At 41.3% G+C, this 19,545-nt stretch overlaps 1 protein-coding gene across 6 annotated transcripts in view; it reads right to left on the minus strand.

The window, feature by feature from the left end:
• The window catches only part of CIC (capicua transcriptional repressor), a 368,710-nt gene that overhangs the window by 26,580 nt on the left and 322,585 nt on the right, over positions 1–19,545 (minus strand). For all 6 annotated transcript variants that reach the window (XM_053690941.1, XM_053690940.1, XM_053690944.1 and 3 more), the window contains one exon: positions 14,397–14,667. In XM_053690941.1, the coding sequence (XP_053546916.1) occupies positions 14,397–14,667 (271 nt within the window). The remainder of the gene's footprint in view (positions 1–14,396; positions 14,668–19,545) is intronic.

Consider the following 19,545-nt stretch of genomic DNA (forward strand, 5'->3'; position numbering starts at 1 on the left):
TCCAGGGACAGCCACCAACGGAGTGAATCTCTGGTCCTCTGATCTACTTGTATCGTCGGAGACAAGTCTGTATAGTCCCCATTCCACTGACTGAGCATGCACAGTTGTAATGGTCTTAGATGAATTCGCGCAAAAGGAACTATGTCCATTGCCGCTACCATCAAACCTATTACTTGCATGCACTGTGCTATGGAAGGAAGAGGAACAGAATGAAGTATTTGACAAGAGTTTAGAAGTTTTGATTTTCTGGCCTCTGTCAGAAAAATCCTCATTTCTAAGGAGTCTATTATTGTTCCCAAGAAGGGAACCCTTGTTGACGGAGATAGAGAACTTTTTTCTACGTTCACTTTCCACCCGTGAGATCTGAGAAAGGCCAGGACAATGTCCGTGTGAGCCTTTGCTTGAGGAAGGGACGACGCTTGAATCAGAATGTCGTCCAAGTAAGGTACTACTGCAATGCCCCTTGGTCTTAGCACCGCTAGAAGGGACCCTAGTACCTTTGTGAAAATCCTTGGAGCAGTGGCTAATCCGAACGGAAGTGCCACAAACTGGTAATGCTTGTCCAGGAATGCGAACCTTAGGAACCGATGATGTTCCTTGTGGATAGGAATATGTAGATACGCATCCTTTAAATCCACCGTGGTCATGAATTGACCTTCCTGTAAGATTGGTCTGAATGTTCCCTCTTTTTTGGGAACTACGAACAGATTGGAGTAGAACCCCATCCCTTGTTCTCCTAATGGAACAGGATGAATCACTCCCATTTTTAACAGGTCTTCTACACAATGTAAGAATGCCTGTTTTTTTTTTATGTGGTCTGAAGACAATTGTGACCTGTGGAACCTCCCCCTTGGGGGAAGCCCCTTGAATTCCAGAAGATAACCTTGGGAGACTATTTCTAGCGCCCAAGGATCCAGAACATCTCTTGCCCAAGCCTGAGCGAAGAGAGAGAGTCTGCCCCCCCACCAGATCCGGTCCCGGATCGGGGGGCCAACATCTCATGCTGTCTTGGTAGCAGTGGCAGGTTTCTTGGCCTGCTTTCCTTTGTTCCAGCCTTGCATTGGTCTCCAGGCTGGCTTGGCTTGAGAAGTATTACCCTCTTGCTTAGAGGACGTAGCACTTGGGGCTGGTCCGTTTCTGCGAAAGGGACGAAAATTAGGTTTATTTTTGGCCTTGAAAGACCTATCCTGAGGAAGGGCGTGGCCCTTGCCCCCAGTGATATCAGAGATAATCTCTTTCAAGTCAGGGCCAAACAGCGTTTTCCCCTTGAAAGGAATGTTAAGCAATTTGTTCTTGGAAGACGCATCCGCTGACCAAGATTTTAACCAAAGCGCTCTGCGCGCCACAATAGCAAAACCAGAATTTTTCGCCGCTAACCTAGCCAATTGCAAAGTGGCGTCTAGGGTGAAAGAATTAGCCAATTTGAGAGCATGAATTCTGTCCATAATCTCCTCATAAGAAGAAGAATTATTATTGAGCGCCTTTTCTAGCTCATCGAACCAGAAACACGCTGCTGTAGTGACAGGAACAATGCATGAAATTGGTTGTAGAAGGTAACCTTGCTGAACAAACATCTTTTTAAGCAAACCTTCTAATTTTTTATCCATAGGATCTTTGAAAGCACAACTATCTTCTATGGGTATAGTGGTGCGTTTGTTTAGAGTAGAAACCGCCCCCCTCGACCTTGGGGACTGTCTGCCATAAGTCCTTTCTGGGGTCGACCATAGGAAACAATTTTTTAAATATGGGGGGAGGGACGAAAGGTATACCGGGCCTTTCCCATTCTTTATTTACAATGTCCACCACCCGCTTGGGTATAGGAAAAGCTTCGGGGGGCCCCGGGACCTCTAGGAACTTGTCCATTTTACATAGTTTCTCTGGAATGACCAAATTCTCACAATCATCCAGAGTAGATAACACCTCCTTAAACAGAGCGCGGAGATGTTCCAATTTAAATTTAAATGTAATCACATCAGGTTCAGCTTGTTGAGAAATTTTCCCTGAATCTGAAATTTCTCCCTCAGACAAAACCTCCCTGGCCCCTTCAGACTGGTGTAGGGGCCCTTCAGAACCAATATCATCAGCGTCCTCATGCTCTTCAGTATTTTCTAAAACAGAGCAGTCGCGCTTTCGCTGATAAGTGGGCATTTTGGCTAAAATGTTTTTGATAGAATTATCCATTACAGCCGTTAATTGTTGCATAGTAAGGAGTATTGGCGCGCTAGATGTACTAGGGGCCTCCTGTGTGGGCAAGACTGGTGTAGACGAAGGAGGGGATGATGCAGTACCATGCTTACTCCCCTCACTTGAGGAATCATCTTGGGCATCATTTTCTCTAAATTTTGTGTCACATAAATCACATCTATTTAAATGAGAAGGAACCTTGGCTTCCCCACATTCAGAACACAGTCTATCTGGTAGTTCAGACATGTTAAACAGGCAAAAACTTGATAACAAAGTACAAAAAACGTTTTAAGATAAACCGTTACTGTCACTTTAAATTTTAAACTGAACACACTTTATTACTGCAATTGCGAAAAAGTATGAAGGAATTGTTCAAAATTCACCAAAATTTCACCACAGTGTCTTAAAGCCTTAAAAGTATTGCACACCAAATTTGGAAGCTTTAACCCTTAAAATAACGGAACCGGAGCCGTTTTTATATTTAACCCCTTTACAGTCCCTGGTATCTGCTTTGCTGAGACCCAACCAAGCCCAAAGGGGAATACGATACCAAATGACGCCTTCAGAAAGTCTTTTCTATGTATCAGAGCTCCTCACACATGCATCTGCATGTCATGCTTCTCAAAAACAAGTGCGCAATAGAGGCGCGAAAATGAGACTCTGCCTATGATTAGGGAAAGCCCCTAGAGAATAAGGTGTCCAATACAGTGCCTGCCGGTTATTTTACATAATTCCCAAGATTAAAATAATTCCTCAAGGCTATGGAGTATAAAATATGTTTATATATAAATCGATTTAGCCCAGAAAATGTCTACAGTCTTAAAAAGCCCTTGTGAAGCCCTTTTTTCTTTCTGTAATAAAAATGGCTTACCGGATCCCATAGGGAAAATGACAGCTTCCAGCATTACATCGTCTTGTTAGAATGTGTCATACCTCAAGCAGCAAAAGTCTGCTCACTGTTCCCCCAACTGAAGTTAATTCCTCTCAACAGTCCTGTGTGGAAACAGCCATCGATTTTAGTAACGGTTGCTAAAATCATTTTCCTCTTACAAACAGAAATCTTCATCTCTTTTCTGTTTCAGAGTAAATAGTACATACCAGCACTATTTTAAAATAACAAACTCTTGATTGAATAATAAAAACTACAGTTAAACACTAAAAAACTCTAAGCCATCTCCGTGGAGATGTTGCCTGTACAGGGAGTGCAGAATTATTAGGCAAATGAGTATTTTGACCACATCATCCTCTTTATGCATGTTGTCTTACTCCAAGCTGTATAGGCTCGAAAGCCTACTACCAATTAAGCATATTAGGTGATGTGCATCTCTGTAATGAGAAGGGGGTGTGGTCTAATGACATCAACACCCTATATCAGGTGTGCATAATTATTAGGCAACTTCCTTTCCTTTGGCAAAATGGGTCAAAAGAAGGACTTGACAGGCTCAGAAAAGTCAAAAATAGTGAGATATCTTGCAGAGGGATGCAGCACTCTTAAAATTGCAAAGCTTCTGAAGCGTGATCATTGAACAATCAAGCGTTTCATTCAAAATAGTCAACAGGGTCGCAAGAAGCGTGTGGAAAAACCAAGGCGCAAAATAACTGCCCATGAACTGAGAAAAGTCAAGCGTGCAGCTGCCAAGATGCCACTTGCCACCAGTTTGGCCATATTTCAGAGCTGCAACATCACTGGAGTGCCCAAAAGCACAAGGTGTGCAATACTCAGAGACATGGCCAAGGTAAGAAAGGCTGAAAGACGACCACCACTGAACAAGACACACAAGCTGAAACGTCAAGACTGGGCCAAGAAATATCTCAAGACTGATTTTTCTAAGGTTTTATGGACTGATGAAATGAGAGTGAGTCTTGATGGGCCAGATGGATGGGCCCGTGGCTGGATTGGTAAAGGGCAGAGAGCTCCAGTCCGACTCAGACGCCAGCAAGGTGGAGGTGGAGTACTGGTTTGGGCTGGTATCATCAAAGATGAGCTTGTGGGGCCTTTTCGGGTTGAGGATGGAGTCAAGCTCAACTCCCAGTCCTACTGCCAGTTTCTGGAAGACACCTTCTTCAAGCAGTGGTACAGGAAGAAGTCTGCATCCTTCAAGAAAAACATGATTTTCATGCAGGACAATGCTCCATAACACGCGTCCAAGTACTCCACAGCGTGGCTGGCAAGAAAGGGTATAAAAGAAGAAAATCTAATGACATGGCCTCCTTGTTCACCTGATCTGAACCCCATTGAGAACCTGTGGTCCATCATCAAATGTGAGATTTACAAGGAGGGAAAACAGTACACCTCTCTGAACAGTGTCTGGGAGGCTGTGGTTGCTGCTGCACGCAATGTTGATGGTGAACAGATAAAAACACTGACAGAATCCATGGATGGCAGGCTTTTGATTGTCCTTGCAAAGAAAGGTGGCCATATTGGTCACTGATTTAATTTTGTTTTGTTTTTGAATGTCAGAAATGTATATTTGTGAATGTTGAGATGTTATATTGGTTTCACTGGTAAAAATAAATAATTGAAATGGGTATATATTTGTTTTTTGTTAAGTTGCCTAATAATTATGCACAGTAATAGTCACCTGCACACATAGATATCCCCCTAAAATAGCTAAAACTAAAATCAAACTAAAAACTACTTCCAAAAATATTCAGCTTTGATATTAATAGGTTTTTTGGGTTCATTGAGAACATGGTTGTTGTTCAATATTAAAATTAATCCTCAAAAATACAACTTGCCTAATAATTCTGCACTCCCTGTACAACGGCAAAGAGAATGACTGGGGAAGGCGGAGCCTAGGAGGGATCATGTGACCAGCTTTGCTGGGCTCTTTGCCATTTCCTGTTGGGGAGGAGAATATCCCACAAGTAAGGATGACGCCGTGGACCGGACACACCTATGTTGGAGAAACAATCTGTAGATCCACAAAAACAAATTCCCCTGAAGAGCCCAGCCCAAGTCAGCCTCACAAACTATAGGGCAAAAATTAACCCTTATGCTCCCAATAAAAATTAAGTTAACTTTGAAGTACCTGCTTTGAAATGCTGCCCAATAAAAATTAATATAAATTCCTTATACACAGGAATAAAAATTGTCCCATAAGACGATCCACAGACGATTAACCTCTAGAGTGCTGCCCCCCAAGACCTAGAAGGCAATAGCACTTACCTGTGGATCCGGCTGCAGGACAGGAGCAGCTTCTTAGGTGTGACTGATTCACTAACATCTGTCAGGGACCAGTAGAAAAAAGAAAAAACAGAGTAACCAACTCTGGTTTTCCATCAAAGGGGTAGCATAAATGTTAGAAATAAAGCAAGGACAACCTCGCCGCCTTCTAACTGCTAAAAGCCACCATTACTCTTACTAAAGAGATTGACATGTACACAGCATAGCCCCAATCCTTGCATGCAGGGAAAAGTACCCATTAAAGGATTAAAATCTTCAGACACCTTCTTCTCTATCCTCCAGTGATCAAGGCAAAGAGAATAACTGGCTTATTGGTAAGGGAAGTGACACTTAACAGTTCTGCTGGGGTGCTCTTTGCCTTGTCCTGCTGGCCAGGAGTGAATATCCCACTAGTAATTGGAATGATTTGTAGACTCTCCATGCAATAGGAAAGAAATGGGATGGGGTTTTGGATTTCTTCCCATATCCCATTAGTGAATTTTACTAGGGTAAGCAAAGATAACAGACAAAGTGCAGTGGGAGGATATGAGTATAATTAAGGAAGGGGGTATGGATCAACAGCAGAATAAAGATAGGTTGCCCTATTCTCCACAACTCTGAATGGCAGTGAAATTGGGGTTTGAATGGCAAGGATCTGTCTCTGCTTTGACTGAAACCCTTTCACAAGTGTGTGGTATTAAGATTGGTTCTAATTTATAGAACTGGATCACAGACTCTTCTGGAGTCTACTTGCAGGAACATCTGCTGTACAAGAGCTCTGGTACAATACAGGAACCCTATGATGCATATTTGCTACTATTTGATAAGAGCCCCCCCCAAAATGAGTAAAGAATAAAGTAGAGCTGCAACAACTAATCGATTATGAAAATAGTTGTCAACGAATCTCATAATCGATTAGTTGGTCTGCGATTGGTTGGTTTGCACACGGCACCAGCTGCTTCACTCCGATGAACTCCTGCACATGGCATTGTGTATTATGGTTATGTCCTTAGCCTAAAGGGCATCTACCTTTTCACTCTCTCAGGACAGTATAAGTTTCTTTTTAAGTTTACAACTACTCCTGGCTTATGTGCAACCAAGAAATAGGAGGAGCCATTGTTTGGATGGTTTATTTTAAAATCAGGCGATTGTGACCATGCTTTGCATGATATAGTGCCAAGCTTTTTATTTATACTTGGCCCTAGATTGATGGGATTTATTTGAATTGATGTGCACTATTATCTGTTTGCACAATTAGTGGATTACATGCTATTGCGGATTATATGTACTGTATAGAAAAATGTGTAAGACTTTGTACTGTTACTGATATATAGGGGCCGATTTATTATTTTGGGGGCGGACATGATCCACTAACGGATCATGTCCATCGCACATCGATAATTGCAGACAGCAGGGGTGTCAATCATCCCGATCGTATCCGATGATGATTGCTGCTCGCCGGCTCAGAGATGGCAGAAAAGTTAAGGAGCAGGGGTCTTGTGACCGCTGCTTCTCAACTCCCGACTCCGGCGAGCCTGAAGGCTCGCACGGAATTAGTAGCTTGACGGGTTGATAAATCGACCCCATAGTCCTTATAGCACTTTTGACTTTTACATTTTTTTTTATAATAAAATGTGATTTGTACAAGATTCAACATCTATAAGTATATATTTGTTATTTTAAGAGTGGACTAGATATTTTTCCCTAACCTTATAGCTGGTTATTTACCATTGCATATATAATTTAAAAATATTTTTATTTTAGAATTAAGCCCAGGCTTACTTTATTGAGAGGCCCCATGCCAAGGAAGAAAACACTTTGCATTTGTGGAGAGCTAAATATCCCACCTTGGTGAAATTGACAAAACCCTACTTATGCATCTCAGGCACCTCAACACAATCTGAGCGCCTCTTCTCTGCTTTAGGCAAAATAGCAACAAAAAGAGAGCCAACCTCAGCCAGGAGCATGCTGACATTTTTTCATTTCAATGAAAAGTTTCTGAAAGAGTGAATAACAGAATGTTATAAACAGTGATTAATCTACCTCTTTCAATTTATACCTCTTTTCAAACAATTTGTGGTTTTGTTTTGCTCAATTATAAAAATGTGTTCTGCTGCTTAAAAATTGGCCAGACAGTTGTGTTAATGTAAGATTTTAGTCTGAAGAATATTTGTAACACTCAGTATGTGTTTTTTTTTCCTTTCAAATACAGGGAAAAAATGTGTCTTTTTTTAACCCGATTAGTCGATTAATCGAAAAAAAAACCCAAATGAAAATAATCCTTAGTTGCAGTTCTAGAATAAAGTTTGATCATGCCCGTTGCAAGACTGTAAGAAATACAGGTCCTGTGATACTTGAAGCCAAAAAAACAGAATTTATGCTTACTTGATAAATTACTTTCTCCAACGGTGTGTCCGGTCCACGGCGTCATCCTTACTTGTGGGATATTCTCTTCCCCAACAGGAAATGGCAAAGAGCCCAGCAAAGCTGGTCACATGATCCCTCCTAGGCTCCGCCTTCCCCAGTCATTCGACCGACGTAAAGGAGGAATATTTGCATAGGAGAAATCATATGATACCGTGGTGACTGTAGTTAGAGAAAATAATTCATCAGACCTGATTAAAAAACCAGGGCGGGCCGTGGACCGGACACACCGTTGGAGAAAGTAATTTATCAGGTAAGCATAAATTCTGTTTTCTCCAACATAGGTGTGTCCGGTCCACGGCGTCATCCTTACTTGTGGGAACCAATACCAAAGCTTTAGGACACGGATGATGGGAGGGAGCAAATCAGGTCACCTAGATGGAAGGCACCACGGTTTGCAAAACCTTTCTCCCAAAAATAGCCTCAGAAGAAGCAAAAGTATCAAATTTGTAAAATTTGGAAAAAGTGTGCAGTGAAGACCAAGTTGCTGCCTTACATATCTGCTCAACAGAAGCCTCGTTCTTGAAGGCCCATGTGGAAGCCACGGCCCTAGTGGAGTGAGCTGTGATTCTTTCAGGAGGCTGCCGTCCGGCAGTCTCATAAGCCAATCGGATGATGCTTTTAAGCCAAAAAGAGAGAGAGGTAGAAGTTGCTTTTTGACCTCTCCTTTTACCAGAATAAACAACAAACAAGGAAGAAGTTTGTCTGAAATCCTTTGTAGCCTCTAAATAGAATTTTAGAGCACGAACTACATCCAAATTGTGTAACAAACGTTCCTTCTTTGAAACTGGATTCGGACACAAAGAAGGCACGACTATCTCCTGGTTAATATTTTTGTTAGAAACAACTTTCGGAAGAAAACCAGGTTTAGTACGCAAAACCACCTTATCTGCATGGAACACCAGATAAGGAGGAGAACACTGCAGAGCAGATAACTCTGAAACTCTTCTAGCAGAAGAAATTGCAACCAAAAACAAAACTTTCCAAGATAATAACTTGATATCAACGGAATATAGGGGTTCAAACGGAACCCCCTGAAGAACTGAAAGAACTAAATTGAGACTCCAAGGAGGAGTCAAAGGTTTGTAAACAGGCTTGATTCTAACCAGAGCCTGAACAAAAGCTTGGACATCTGGCACAGCCGCCAGCTTTTTGTGAAGTAAAACAGATAAAGCAGAAATCTGTCCCTTCAAAGAACTTGCAGATAATCCTTTCTCCAAACCCTCTTGAAGAAAGGATAGAATCTTAGGAATTTTTATCTTGTTCCATGGGAATCCTTTAGATTCACACCAACAGATATATTTTTTCCATATTTTATGGTAGATTTTTCTAGTTACAGGCTTTCTAGCCTGAACAAGAGTATCAATGACAGAATCTGAGAACCCTCGCTTTGCTAAAATCAAGCGTTCAATCTCCAAGCAGTCAGTTGGAGTGAGGCCAGATTCGGATGTTCGAACGGACCTTGAACAAGAAGGTCCTGTCTCAAAGGTAGCTTCCATGGTGGAGCCGATGACATATTCACCAGATCTGCATACCAAGTCCTGCGTGGCCACGCAGGAGCTATCAAGATCACCGATACCCTCTCCTGTTTGATCCTGGCTACCAGCCTGGGAATGAGAGGAAACGGTGGGAACACATAAGCTAGGTTGAAGCTCCAAGGTGCTACTAGTGCATCCACTAGAGTCGCCTTGGGATCCCTGGATCTGGACCCGTAGCAAGGAACCTTGAAGTTCTGACGAGACGCCATCAGATCCATGTCTGGAATGCCCCACAATTGAATTATTTGGGCAAAGATTTCCGGATGGAGTTCCCACTCCCCCGGATGAAATGTCTGACGACTCAGAAAATCCGCTTCCCAATTTTCCACTCCTGGGATGTGGATTGCAGACAAGTGGCAGGAGTGAGTCTCCGCCCATTGAATTATCTTGGTCACTTCTTCCATCGCCAGGGAACTCCTTGTTCCCCCCTGATGGTTGATATACGCAACAGTCGTCATGTTGTCTGATTGAAACCTTATGAATTTGGCCTTTGCTAGCTGAGGCCAAGCCTTGAGAGCATTGAATATCGCTCTCAGTTCCAGAATATTTATCGGGAGAAGAGATTCTTCCCGAGACCAAAGACCCTGAGCTTTCAGGGGTTCCCAGACCTCGCCCCAGCCCACCAGACTGGCGTCGGTCGTGACAATGACCCACTCTGGTCTGCGGAAGCTCATCCCTTGTGACAGGTTGTCCAGGGTCAGCCACCAACGGAGTGAATCTCTGGTTCTCTGATCTACTTGTATCGTCGGAGACAAGTCTGTATAATCCCCATTCCACTGACTGAGCATGCACAGTTGTAATGGTCTTAGATGAATTTGCGCAAAAGGAACTATGTCCATTGCCGCGACCATCAAACCTATTACTTCCATGCACTGCGCTATGGAAGGAAGAAGAACAGAATGAAGTACTTGACAAGAGCTTAGAAGTTTTGATTTTCTGGCCTCTGTCAGAAAAATCCTCATTTCTACGGAGTCTATTAATGTTCCCAAGAAGGGAACTCTTGTTGACGGGGATAGAGAACTTTTTTCTACGTTCACTTTCCACCCGTGAGATCTGAGAAAGGCCAGGACAATGTCCGTATGAGCCTTTGCTTGTGGCAGAGACGACGCTTGAATCAGTATGTCGTCCAAGTAAGGTACTACTGCAATGCCCCTTGGTCTTAGCACCGCTAGAAGGGACCCTAGTACCTTTGTGAAAATTCTTGGAGCAGTGGCTAATCCGAATGGAAGTGCACAAACTGGTAATGCTTGTCCAGAAAGGCGAACCTTAGGAACCGATGATGTTCCTTGTGGATAGGAATATGTAGATACGCATCCTTTAAATCCACCGTGGTCATGAATTGACCTTCCTGGATGGTAGGAAGAATTGTCCGAATGGTTTCCATTTTGAACGATGGAACCTTGAGAAATATGTTTAGGATCTTGAGATCTAAGATTGGTCTGAATGTTCCCTCTTTTTTGGGAACTATGAACAGATTGGAGTAGAATCCCATCCCTTGTTCTCCTAATGGAACAGGATGAATCACTCCCATTTTTAACAGGTCTTCTACACAATGTAAGAATGCCTGTCTTTTTATGTGGTCTGAAGACAATTGAGACCTGTGGAACCTTCCCCTTGGGGGTAGCTCCTTGAATTCCAGAAGATAACCTTGGGAGACTATTTCTAGCGCCCAAGGATCCAGAACATCTCTTGCCCAAGCCTGAGCGAAGAGAGAAAGTCTGCCCCCCACCAGATCCGGTCCCGGATCGGGGGCCAACATCTCATGCTGTCTTGGTAGCAGTGGCAGGTTTCTTGGCCTGCTTACCTTTGTTCCAGCCTTGCATTGGCCTCCAGGCTGGCTTGGTTTGAGAAGTATTACCCTCTTGCTTAGAGGATGTAGAACTTGAGGCTGGTCCGTTTCTGCGAAAGGGACGAAAATTTGGTTTATTTTTAGCCTTAAAAGACCTATCCTGAGGAAGGGCGTGGCCCTTACCCCCAGTGATATCTGAAATAATCTCTTTCAAGTCAGGGCCAAACAGCGTTTTCCCCTTGAAAGGTATGTTAAGCAATTTGTTCTTGGAGGACGCATCCGCTGACCAAGACTTTAGCCAAAGCGCTCTGCGCGCCACAATAGCAAACCCTGAATTTTTCGCCGCTAATCTAGCTAATTGCAAAGTGGCGTCTAAAGTAAAAGAGTTAGCCAATTTAAGAACGTGAACTCTGTCCATAATCTCCTCATAAGAAGAATCTTTATCGAGCGACTTTTCTAGTTCATCGAACCAGAAACACGCTGCTGTAGTGACAGGAACAATGCATGAAATTGGTTGTAGAAGGTAACCTTGCTGAACAAACATCTTTTTAAGCAAACCCTCTAATTTTTTATCCATAGGATCTTTGAAAGCACAACTATCTTCTATAGGGATAGTAGTGCGTTTGTTTAGAGTAGAAACCGCCCCCTCGACCTTGGGGACTGTCTGCCATAAGTCCTTTCTGGGGTCGACCATAGGAAATAATTTCTTAAATATAGGGGGAGGGACAAAAGGTATGCCGGGCCTTTCCCATTCTTTGTTTACAATGTCCGCCACCCGCTTGGGTATAGGAAAAGCTTCGGGGGGCCCCGGGACCTCTAGGAACTTGTCCATCTTACATAATTTCTCTGGAATGACCAAATTGTCACAATCATCCAGAGTAGACAACACCTCCTTAAGCAGAGCGCGGAGATGTTCCAATTTAAATTTGAATGTAATCACATCAGGTTCAGCTTGTTGAGAAATTTTCCCTGAATCTGAAATTTCTCCCTCGGACAAAACCTCCCTGGCCCCCTCAGACTGGTGTAGGGGCATGTCAGAACCATTATCATCAGCGTCCTCATGCTCTTCAGTATTTTCTAAAACAGAGCAGTCGCGCTTTCGCTGATAAGTGGGCATTTTGGATAAAATGTTTTTGATAGAATTATCCATTACAGCCGTTAATTGTTGCATAGTAAGGAGTATTGGCGCACTAGATGTACTAGGGGCCTCCTGTGTGGGCAAGACTGGCGTAGACGAAGGAGGGGATGATGCAGTACCATGCTTACTCCCCTCACTTGAGGAATCATCTTGGGCATCATTTTCTCTAAATTGTTTGTCACATACATCACATCTATTTAAATGAGAAGGAACCTTGGCTTCCTCACATACAGAACATAGTCTATCTGATAGTTCAGACATGTTAAACAGGCATAAACTTGATAACAAAGTACAAAAAACGTTTTAAAATAAAACCGTTACTGTCACTTTAAATTTTAAACTGAACACACTTTATTACTGAATATGTGAAAAAGTATGAAGGAATTGTTCAAAATTCACCAAAATTTCACCACAGTGTCATAAAGCCTTAAAAGTATTGCACACCAAATTTGAAAGCTTTTTTTATATTTAACCCCTATACAGTCCCTGGTATCTGCTTTGCTGAGACCCAACCAAGCCCAGAGGGGAATACGATACCAAATGACGCCTTCAGTAAGCTTTTTCTATGTATCTGAGCTCCTCACACATGCATCTGCATGCCTTGCTTCCCAAAAACAACTGCGCATTAGTGGCGCGAAAATGAGGCTCTGCCTATGATTAGAGAAGGCCCCCCAGTGAAAAAGGTGTCCAATACAGTGCCTGCCGTTTCTTTAACATAATTCCCAAGAATAAAATAACTCCTCAAAGCCATAAACTATTAAAAATGCTTATAAATCAATCGTTTTAGCCCAGAAAAATGTCTACCAGTCTTTAAAGCCCTTGTGAAGCCCTTTATTCTTATGTAATAAAAATGGCTTACCGGATCCCATAGGGAAAATGACAGCTTCCAGCATTACCAAGTCTTGTTAGAAATGTGTCATACCTCAAGCAGCAAAAGTCTGCTCACTGTTTCCCCCAACTGAAGTTAATTCCTCTCAACAGTCCTGTGTGGAAACAGCCATCGATTTTAGTAACGGTTGCTAAAATCATTTTCCTCTTACAAACAGAAATCTTCATCTCTTTTCTGTTTCAGATTAAATAGTACATACCAGCACTATTTTAAAATAACAAACTCTTGATTGAAGAATAAAAACTACATTTAAACACCAAAAAACTCTGAGCCATCTCCGTGGAGATGTTGCCTGTGCAACGGCAAAGAGAATGACTGGGGAAGGCGGAGCCTAGGAGGGATCATGTGACCAGCTTTGCTGGGCTCTTTGCCATTTCCTGTTGGGGAAGAGAATATCCCACAAGTAAGGATGACGCCGTGGACCGGACACACCTATGTTGGAGAAAAAAAAGCCTGCCTGTGGTACAGAAGTGTCAGCACAGGAGTCCCCAGATGCCTGTCCAAAGGGATCTTGTGGGCAAAAAAACCTGCGTTCAGTGCAATAGCATCTAGTAACGAATAACTTGGTGCTGCACTCCCAGCTTTTGGTATGAAGAGGAACTGACTTTTGAAAGGCTACTGGCATAGTACGCTGATAATTCTTGCATAAGTTTATATTTTAACGATAGTTATATTCTATCCTAAGGGTTGGCCAAAATAAGATACTATTGATTATTTGTATTTGAGACTACCAAGAGATTTTTATATTTTATATATGTTATCAGTAATAAATTAATTATTTTTAATACCACTCACAGTTAAGAAACTATAAGCGCAACTGATTTTATGAATTTATTTTACATTGACCACTCTATCGTATCGGTTTAAGCTCTTTTTAGCGCTATATTTTCTCACCCCTTGTATCAATACCTTTTTTAGTTGTTTGAGATAGATAATACAGCTTACCTATTCGTCAGCGCATAGCACTATTTTCTCCCATTACAGTTGTTGAAAAGCATACCTAGGTAGGTTCATGAGCTGCCGATTAGTGGCTGCACATAAATGCCTTATTTTATTAACTCACTTATGTGCATTGCAGTTTCTTCAACAAAAGGTACCAAAAGAATGAAGCAAATTAGATAACAGAAGTAAAATTGGATGGTAGAAATAAAGTGGAAAGTTGTTTCAAATTGCATGCTAGAATTGCTTTTTAAATATTAGAAGCTTTTGGTTGTTACAGAACCAGAAAGTGCAATTTAAAAGCCGACGTGTTAAACCATTATACCTACCTCTTTCTTATTATTGGGAGACTGTGGGTGCTCCATTTTATCATCCGTTATGGGGGTAGCGACACTCTGTACAGGGGATAGCACTGGTCTTTCTTCACTCACAGTCTTTGACCACACTTCCCTGGAGGTACGATCCTCTGCCATTGGCAACCTTTGTTTCCCCTGTGTAGACTCACGAGAAAGTGCTATTGGGAAGGGGCTGACTGTTTGGGTTGAGGATTCTGAAGGAGTTTCCCTGCTGATGGGCACGTTGCGAGACTCACCTGTATATCTAACAAACAATACATTTAATTGGCATCACTTGCAGTTCTTTCCCTAGATTATTCTCTATCCATGCCCCTATAAAGATCAGCATTCTTTTGGTTTCTTCTTGTGTTTTCACATGTGTTAAAAGAATATTAAATAGTGTATATGTGCGCTAGAAGAAAGCTATAGGGTTAATTGTAATTTCAAATATTTGATGTATATCAAATGATCATAAGTGAAATGAAAATATTAGCAAAATCTGTTGTAAAACATAATTTATGTAAGAACTTACCTGATAAATTCATTTCTTTCATATTAGCAAGAGTCCATGAGCTAGTGACGTATGGGATATACATTCCTACCAGGAAGGGCAAAGTTTCCCAAACCTCAAAATGCCTATAAATACACCCCTCACCACACCCACAAATCAGTTTAACGAATAGCCAAGAAGTGGGGTGATAAGAAAAAAAGTGCGAAAGCATAAAAAATAAGGAATTGGAATAATTGTGCTTTATACAAAAAAATCATAACCACCACAAAAAAAGGGTGGGCCTCATGGACTCTTGCTAATATGAAAGAAATGAATTTATCAGGTAAGTTCTTACATAAATTATGTTTTCTTTCATGTAATTAGCAAGAGTCCATGAGCTAGTGACGTATGGGATAATGACTACCCAAGATGTGGATCTTCCACGCAAGAGTCACTAGAGAGGGAGGGATAAAATAAAGACAGCCAATTCCGCTGAAAATAATCCACACCCAAAATAAAGTTTCAATCTTATAATGAAAAAAACTGAAATTATAAGCAGAAGAATCAAACTGAAACCGCTGCCTGAAGTACTTTTCTACCAAAAACTGCTTCAGAAGAAGAAAACACATCAAAATGGTAGAATTTAGTAAAAGTATGCAAAGAAGACCAAGTTGCTGCTTTGCAAATCTGATCAACTGAAGCTTCATTCCTAAACGCCCAGGAAGTAGAAACTGACCTAGTAGAATGAGCTGTAATCCTTTGAGGCGGAGTTTTACCCGACTCGACATAAGCATGATGAATTAAAGATTTTAACCAAGATGCCAAAGAAATGGCAGAGGCCTTCTGACCTTTCCTAGAACCGGAAAAGATAACAAATAGACTAGAAGTCTTTCGGAAATTCTTAGTAGCTTCAACATAATATTTCAAAGCTCTAACTACATCCAAAGAATGCAATGATCTCTCTTTAGAATTCTTAGGATTAGGACACAATGAAGGAACCACAATTTCTCTACTAATGTTGTTAGAATTCACAACCTTAGGTAAAAATTTAAAAGAAGTTCGCAACACCGCCTTATCCTGATGAAAAATCAGAAAAGGAGACTCACAAGAAAGAGCAGATAATTCAGAAACTCTTCTAGCAGAAGAGATGGCCAAAAGAAACAAAACTTTCCAAGAAAGTAATTTAATGTCCATTGAATGCATAGGTTCAAACGGAGAAGCTTGAAGTGCCCCCAGAACCAAATTCAAACTCCAAGGAGGAGAAATAGACTTAATGACAGGTTTTATACGAACCAAAGCTTGTACAAAACAATGAATATCAGGAAGATTAGCAATCTTTCTGTGAAAAAGAACAGAAAGAGCAGAGATTTGTCCTTTCAAGGAACTTGAAGAAAAACCCTTATCCAAACCATCCTGAAGAAACTGTAAAATTCTCGGAATTCTAAAAGAATGCCAGGAAAAATGATGAGAAAGACACCAAGAAATGTAAGTCTTCCAGACTCGATAATATATCTTCCTAGATACAGATTTACGAGCCTGTAACATAGTATTAATTACAGAGTCAGAGAAACCTCTATGACTGAGAATCAAGCGTTCAATCTCCATTCCTTCAAATTTAAGGATTTGAGATCCTGATGGAAAAAAGGACCTTGCGATAGAAGGTCTGGTCTTAACGGAAGAGTCCACGGTTGGCAAGAGGCCATCCGGACAAGATCTGCATACCAAAACCTGTGAGGCCATGCTGGAGCCACCAGCAGAACAAACGAGCATTCCTTCAGAATCTTGGAGATTACTCTTGGAAGAAGAACTAGAGGCGGAAAGATATAGGCAGGATGATACTTCCAAGGAAGTGACAATGCATCCACTGCTTCCGCCTGAGGATCCCTGGATCTGGACAGATACCTGGGAAGTTTCTTGTTTAGATGAGAAGCCATCAGATCTATTTCTGGAAGTCCCCACATTTGAACAATCTGAAGAAATACCTCTGGGTGAAGAGACCATTCACCCAGATGTAACGTTTGGCGGCTGAGATAATCCGCTTCCCAATGGTCTATACCTGGGATATGAACCGCAGAAATTAGGAGCTGGATTCCGACCAAACCAGAATTTGAGATACTTCTTTCATAGCCAGAGGACTGTGAGTCCCTCCTTGATGATTGATATATGCCACAGTTGTGACATTGTCTGTCTGAAAACAAATGAACGATTCTCTCTTTAGAAGAGGCCATGGACTGAAGAGCTCTGAAAATTGCACGGAGTTCCAAAATATTGATTGGTAATCTCACCTCCTGAGATTCCCAAACCCCTTGTGCTGTCAGAGACCCCCAAACTGCTCCCCAACCTGTCAGACTTGCATCTGTTGAAATCACAGTCCAGGTTGGAAGAACAAAAGAAGCCCCCTGAACTAAACGTTGGTGATCTGTCCACCACGTCAGAGAGTGTTGTACAAACGGTTTTAAAGATATCAATTGATATATCTTTGTGAAATCCCTGCACCACTGGTTCAGCATACAGAGCTGAAGAGGTTGCATGTGAAAACGAGCAAAGGGGATCGCGTCCGATGCAGCAGTCATAAGACCTAGAATTTCCATGCATAAGGCTACCGAAGGGAATGATTGAGACTGAAGGTTTCGACAAGCTGAAACCAATTTTAGACGTCTCTTGTCTGTCAAAGACAAAGTCATGGACACTGAATCTATCTGGAAACCTAAAAAGGTTACCCTTGTCTGAGGAATCAATGAACTTTTCGGCAAATTGATCCTCCAACCATGATCTCGAAGAAACAATACGAGTCGATTCGTATGAGATTCTGCTAAATGTGAAGACTGAGCAAGTACCAAGATATCGTCCAAATAAGGAAATACCACAATACCCTGTTCTCTGATTACAGACAGAAGGGCACCGAGAACCTTTGTAAAAATCCTTGGAGCTGTTGCTAGGCCAAACGGCAAAGCCACAAATTGGTAATGCTTGTCTAGGAAAGAGAATCTCAGAAACTGATAGTGATCTGGATGAATCGGAATATGCAGATATGCATCCTGTAAATCTATTGTGGACATATAATGCCCTTGCTGAACAAAAGGCAGAATAGTCCTTATAGTTACCATTTTGAATGTTGGTATCCTTACATAACGATTCAATATTTTTAGATCCAGAACTGGTCTGAAGGAATTCTCCTTCTTTGGTACAATGAAGAGATTTGAATAAAACCCCAGTCCCTGTTCCAGAACTGGAACTGGCATAATTACTGCAGCCAACTCTAGATCTGAAACACATTTCAGAAATGCTTGAGCCTTCGCTGGATTTACTGGGACACGGGAAAGAAAAAATCTCTTTGCAGGAGGCCTTATTTTGAAGCCAATTCTGTACCCTTCTGAAACAATGTTCTGAATCCAAAGATTGTGAATTGAATTGATCCAAATTTCTTTGAAAAATCGTAATCTGCCCCCTACCAGCTGAGCTGGAATGAGGGCCGCACCTTCATGTGGACTTGGGAGCTGGCTTTGGTTTTCTAAAAGGCTTGGATTTATTCAAAACTGGAGATGGTTTCCAAACTGATACTGCTCCTGTGGATGAAGGATCAGGCTTTTGTTCCTTATTGTGACGAAAGGAACGAAAACGATTATTAGACCTAAATTTACCTTTAGATTTTTTATCCTGTGGTAAAAAAGTTCCTTTCCCTCCAGTAACAGTTGAGATAATAGAATCCAACTGAGAACCAAATAATTTATTACTCTGGAAAGAAAGGGAAAGCAAAGTTGACTTAGAAGACATATCAGCATTCCAAGTTTTAAGCCATAAAGCTCTTCTAGCTAAAAGAGCTTGAGACATATACCTGACATCAACTCTAATGATATCAAAGATGGCATCACAAATAAAGTTATTAGCATGTTGAAGAAGATTAACAATGCTATGAGAATTATGATCTGTTACTTGTTGCGCTAAAGCTTCTAACCAAAAAGTTGAAGCTGCAGCAACATCCGCTAAAGATATAGCAGGTCTAAGAAGATTACCTGAACATAAGTAAGCTTTTCTTAGAAAGGATTCAATCTTCCTATCTAAAGGATCCTTAAAGGAAGTACTATCTGCCGTAGGAATAGTAGTACGTTTAGAAAGAGTAGAAATAGCCCCATCAACTTTAGGGATTTTGTCCCAAAACTCTAATCTGTCAGATGGCACAGGATATAATTGCTTAAAACGTTAAGAAGGAGTAAATGAATTACTCAAATTATTCCATTCCCTGGAAATTACTTCAGAAATAGCGTCAGGGACAGGAAAAACTTCTGGAATAACTACAGGAGATTTAAAAACCTTATTTAAACGTTTGGATTTAGTATCAAGAGGACCAGAATCCTCTATTTCTAATGCAATTAAGACTTCTTTAAGTAAAGAACGAATAAATTCCATTTTGAATAAATATGAAGATTTATCAGTATCAACCTCTGAAACAGAATCCTCTGAACCAGAGGAATCATTATCAGAATCAGAATGATGAGGTTCATTTAAAAATTCATCTGAAAAATGAGAAGTTTTAAAAGACCTTTTACGTTTACTAGAAGGAGGAATAACAGACATAGCCTTCTTAATTGATTTAGACACAAAATCTCTTATGTTAACAGGAACACTAGTATTAGATGTTGATGGAACAGCAAC

This window comes from Bombina bombina, chromosome 8, assembly GCF_027579735.1.
Source record: "Bombina bombina isolate aBomBom1 chromosome 8, aBomBom1.pri, whole genome shotgun sequence".
Taxonomy (NCBI): domain Eukaryota; kingdom Metazoa; phylum Chordata; class Amphibia; order Anura; family Bombinatoridae; genus Bombina; species Bombina bombina.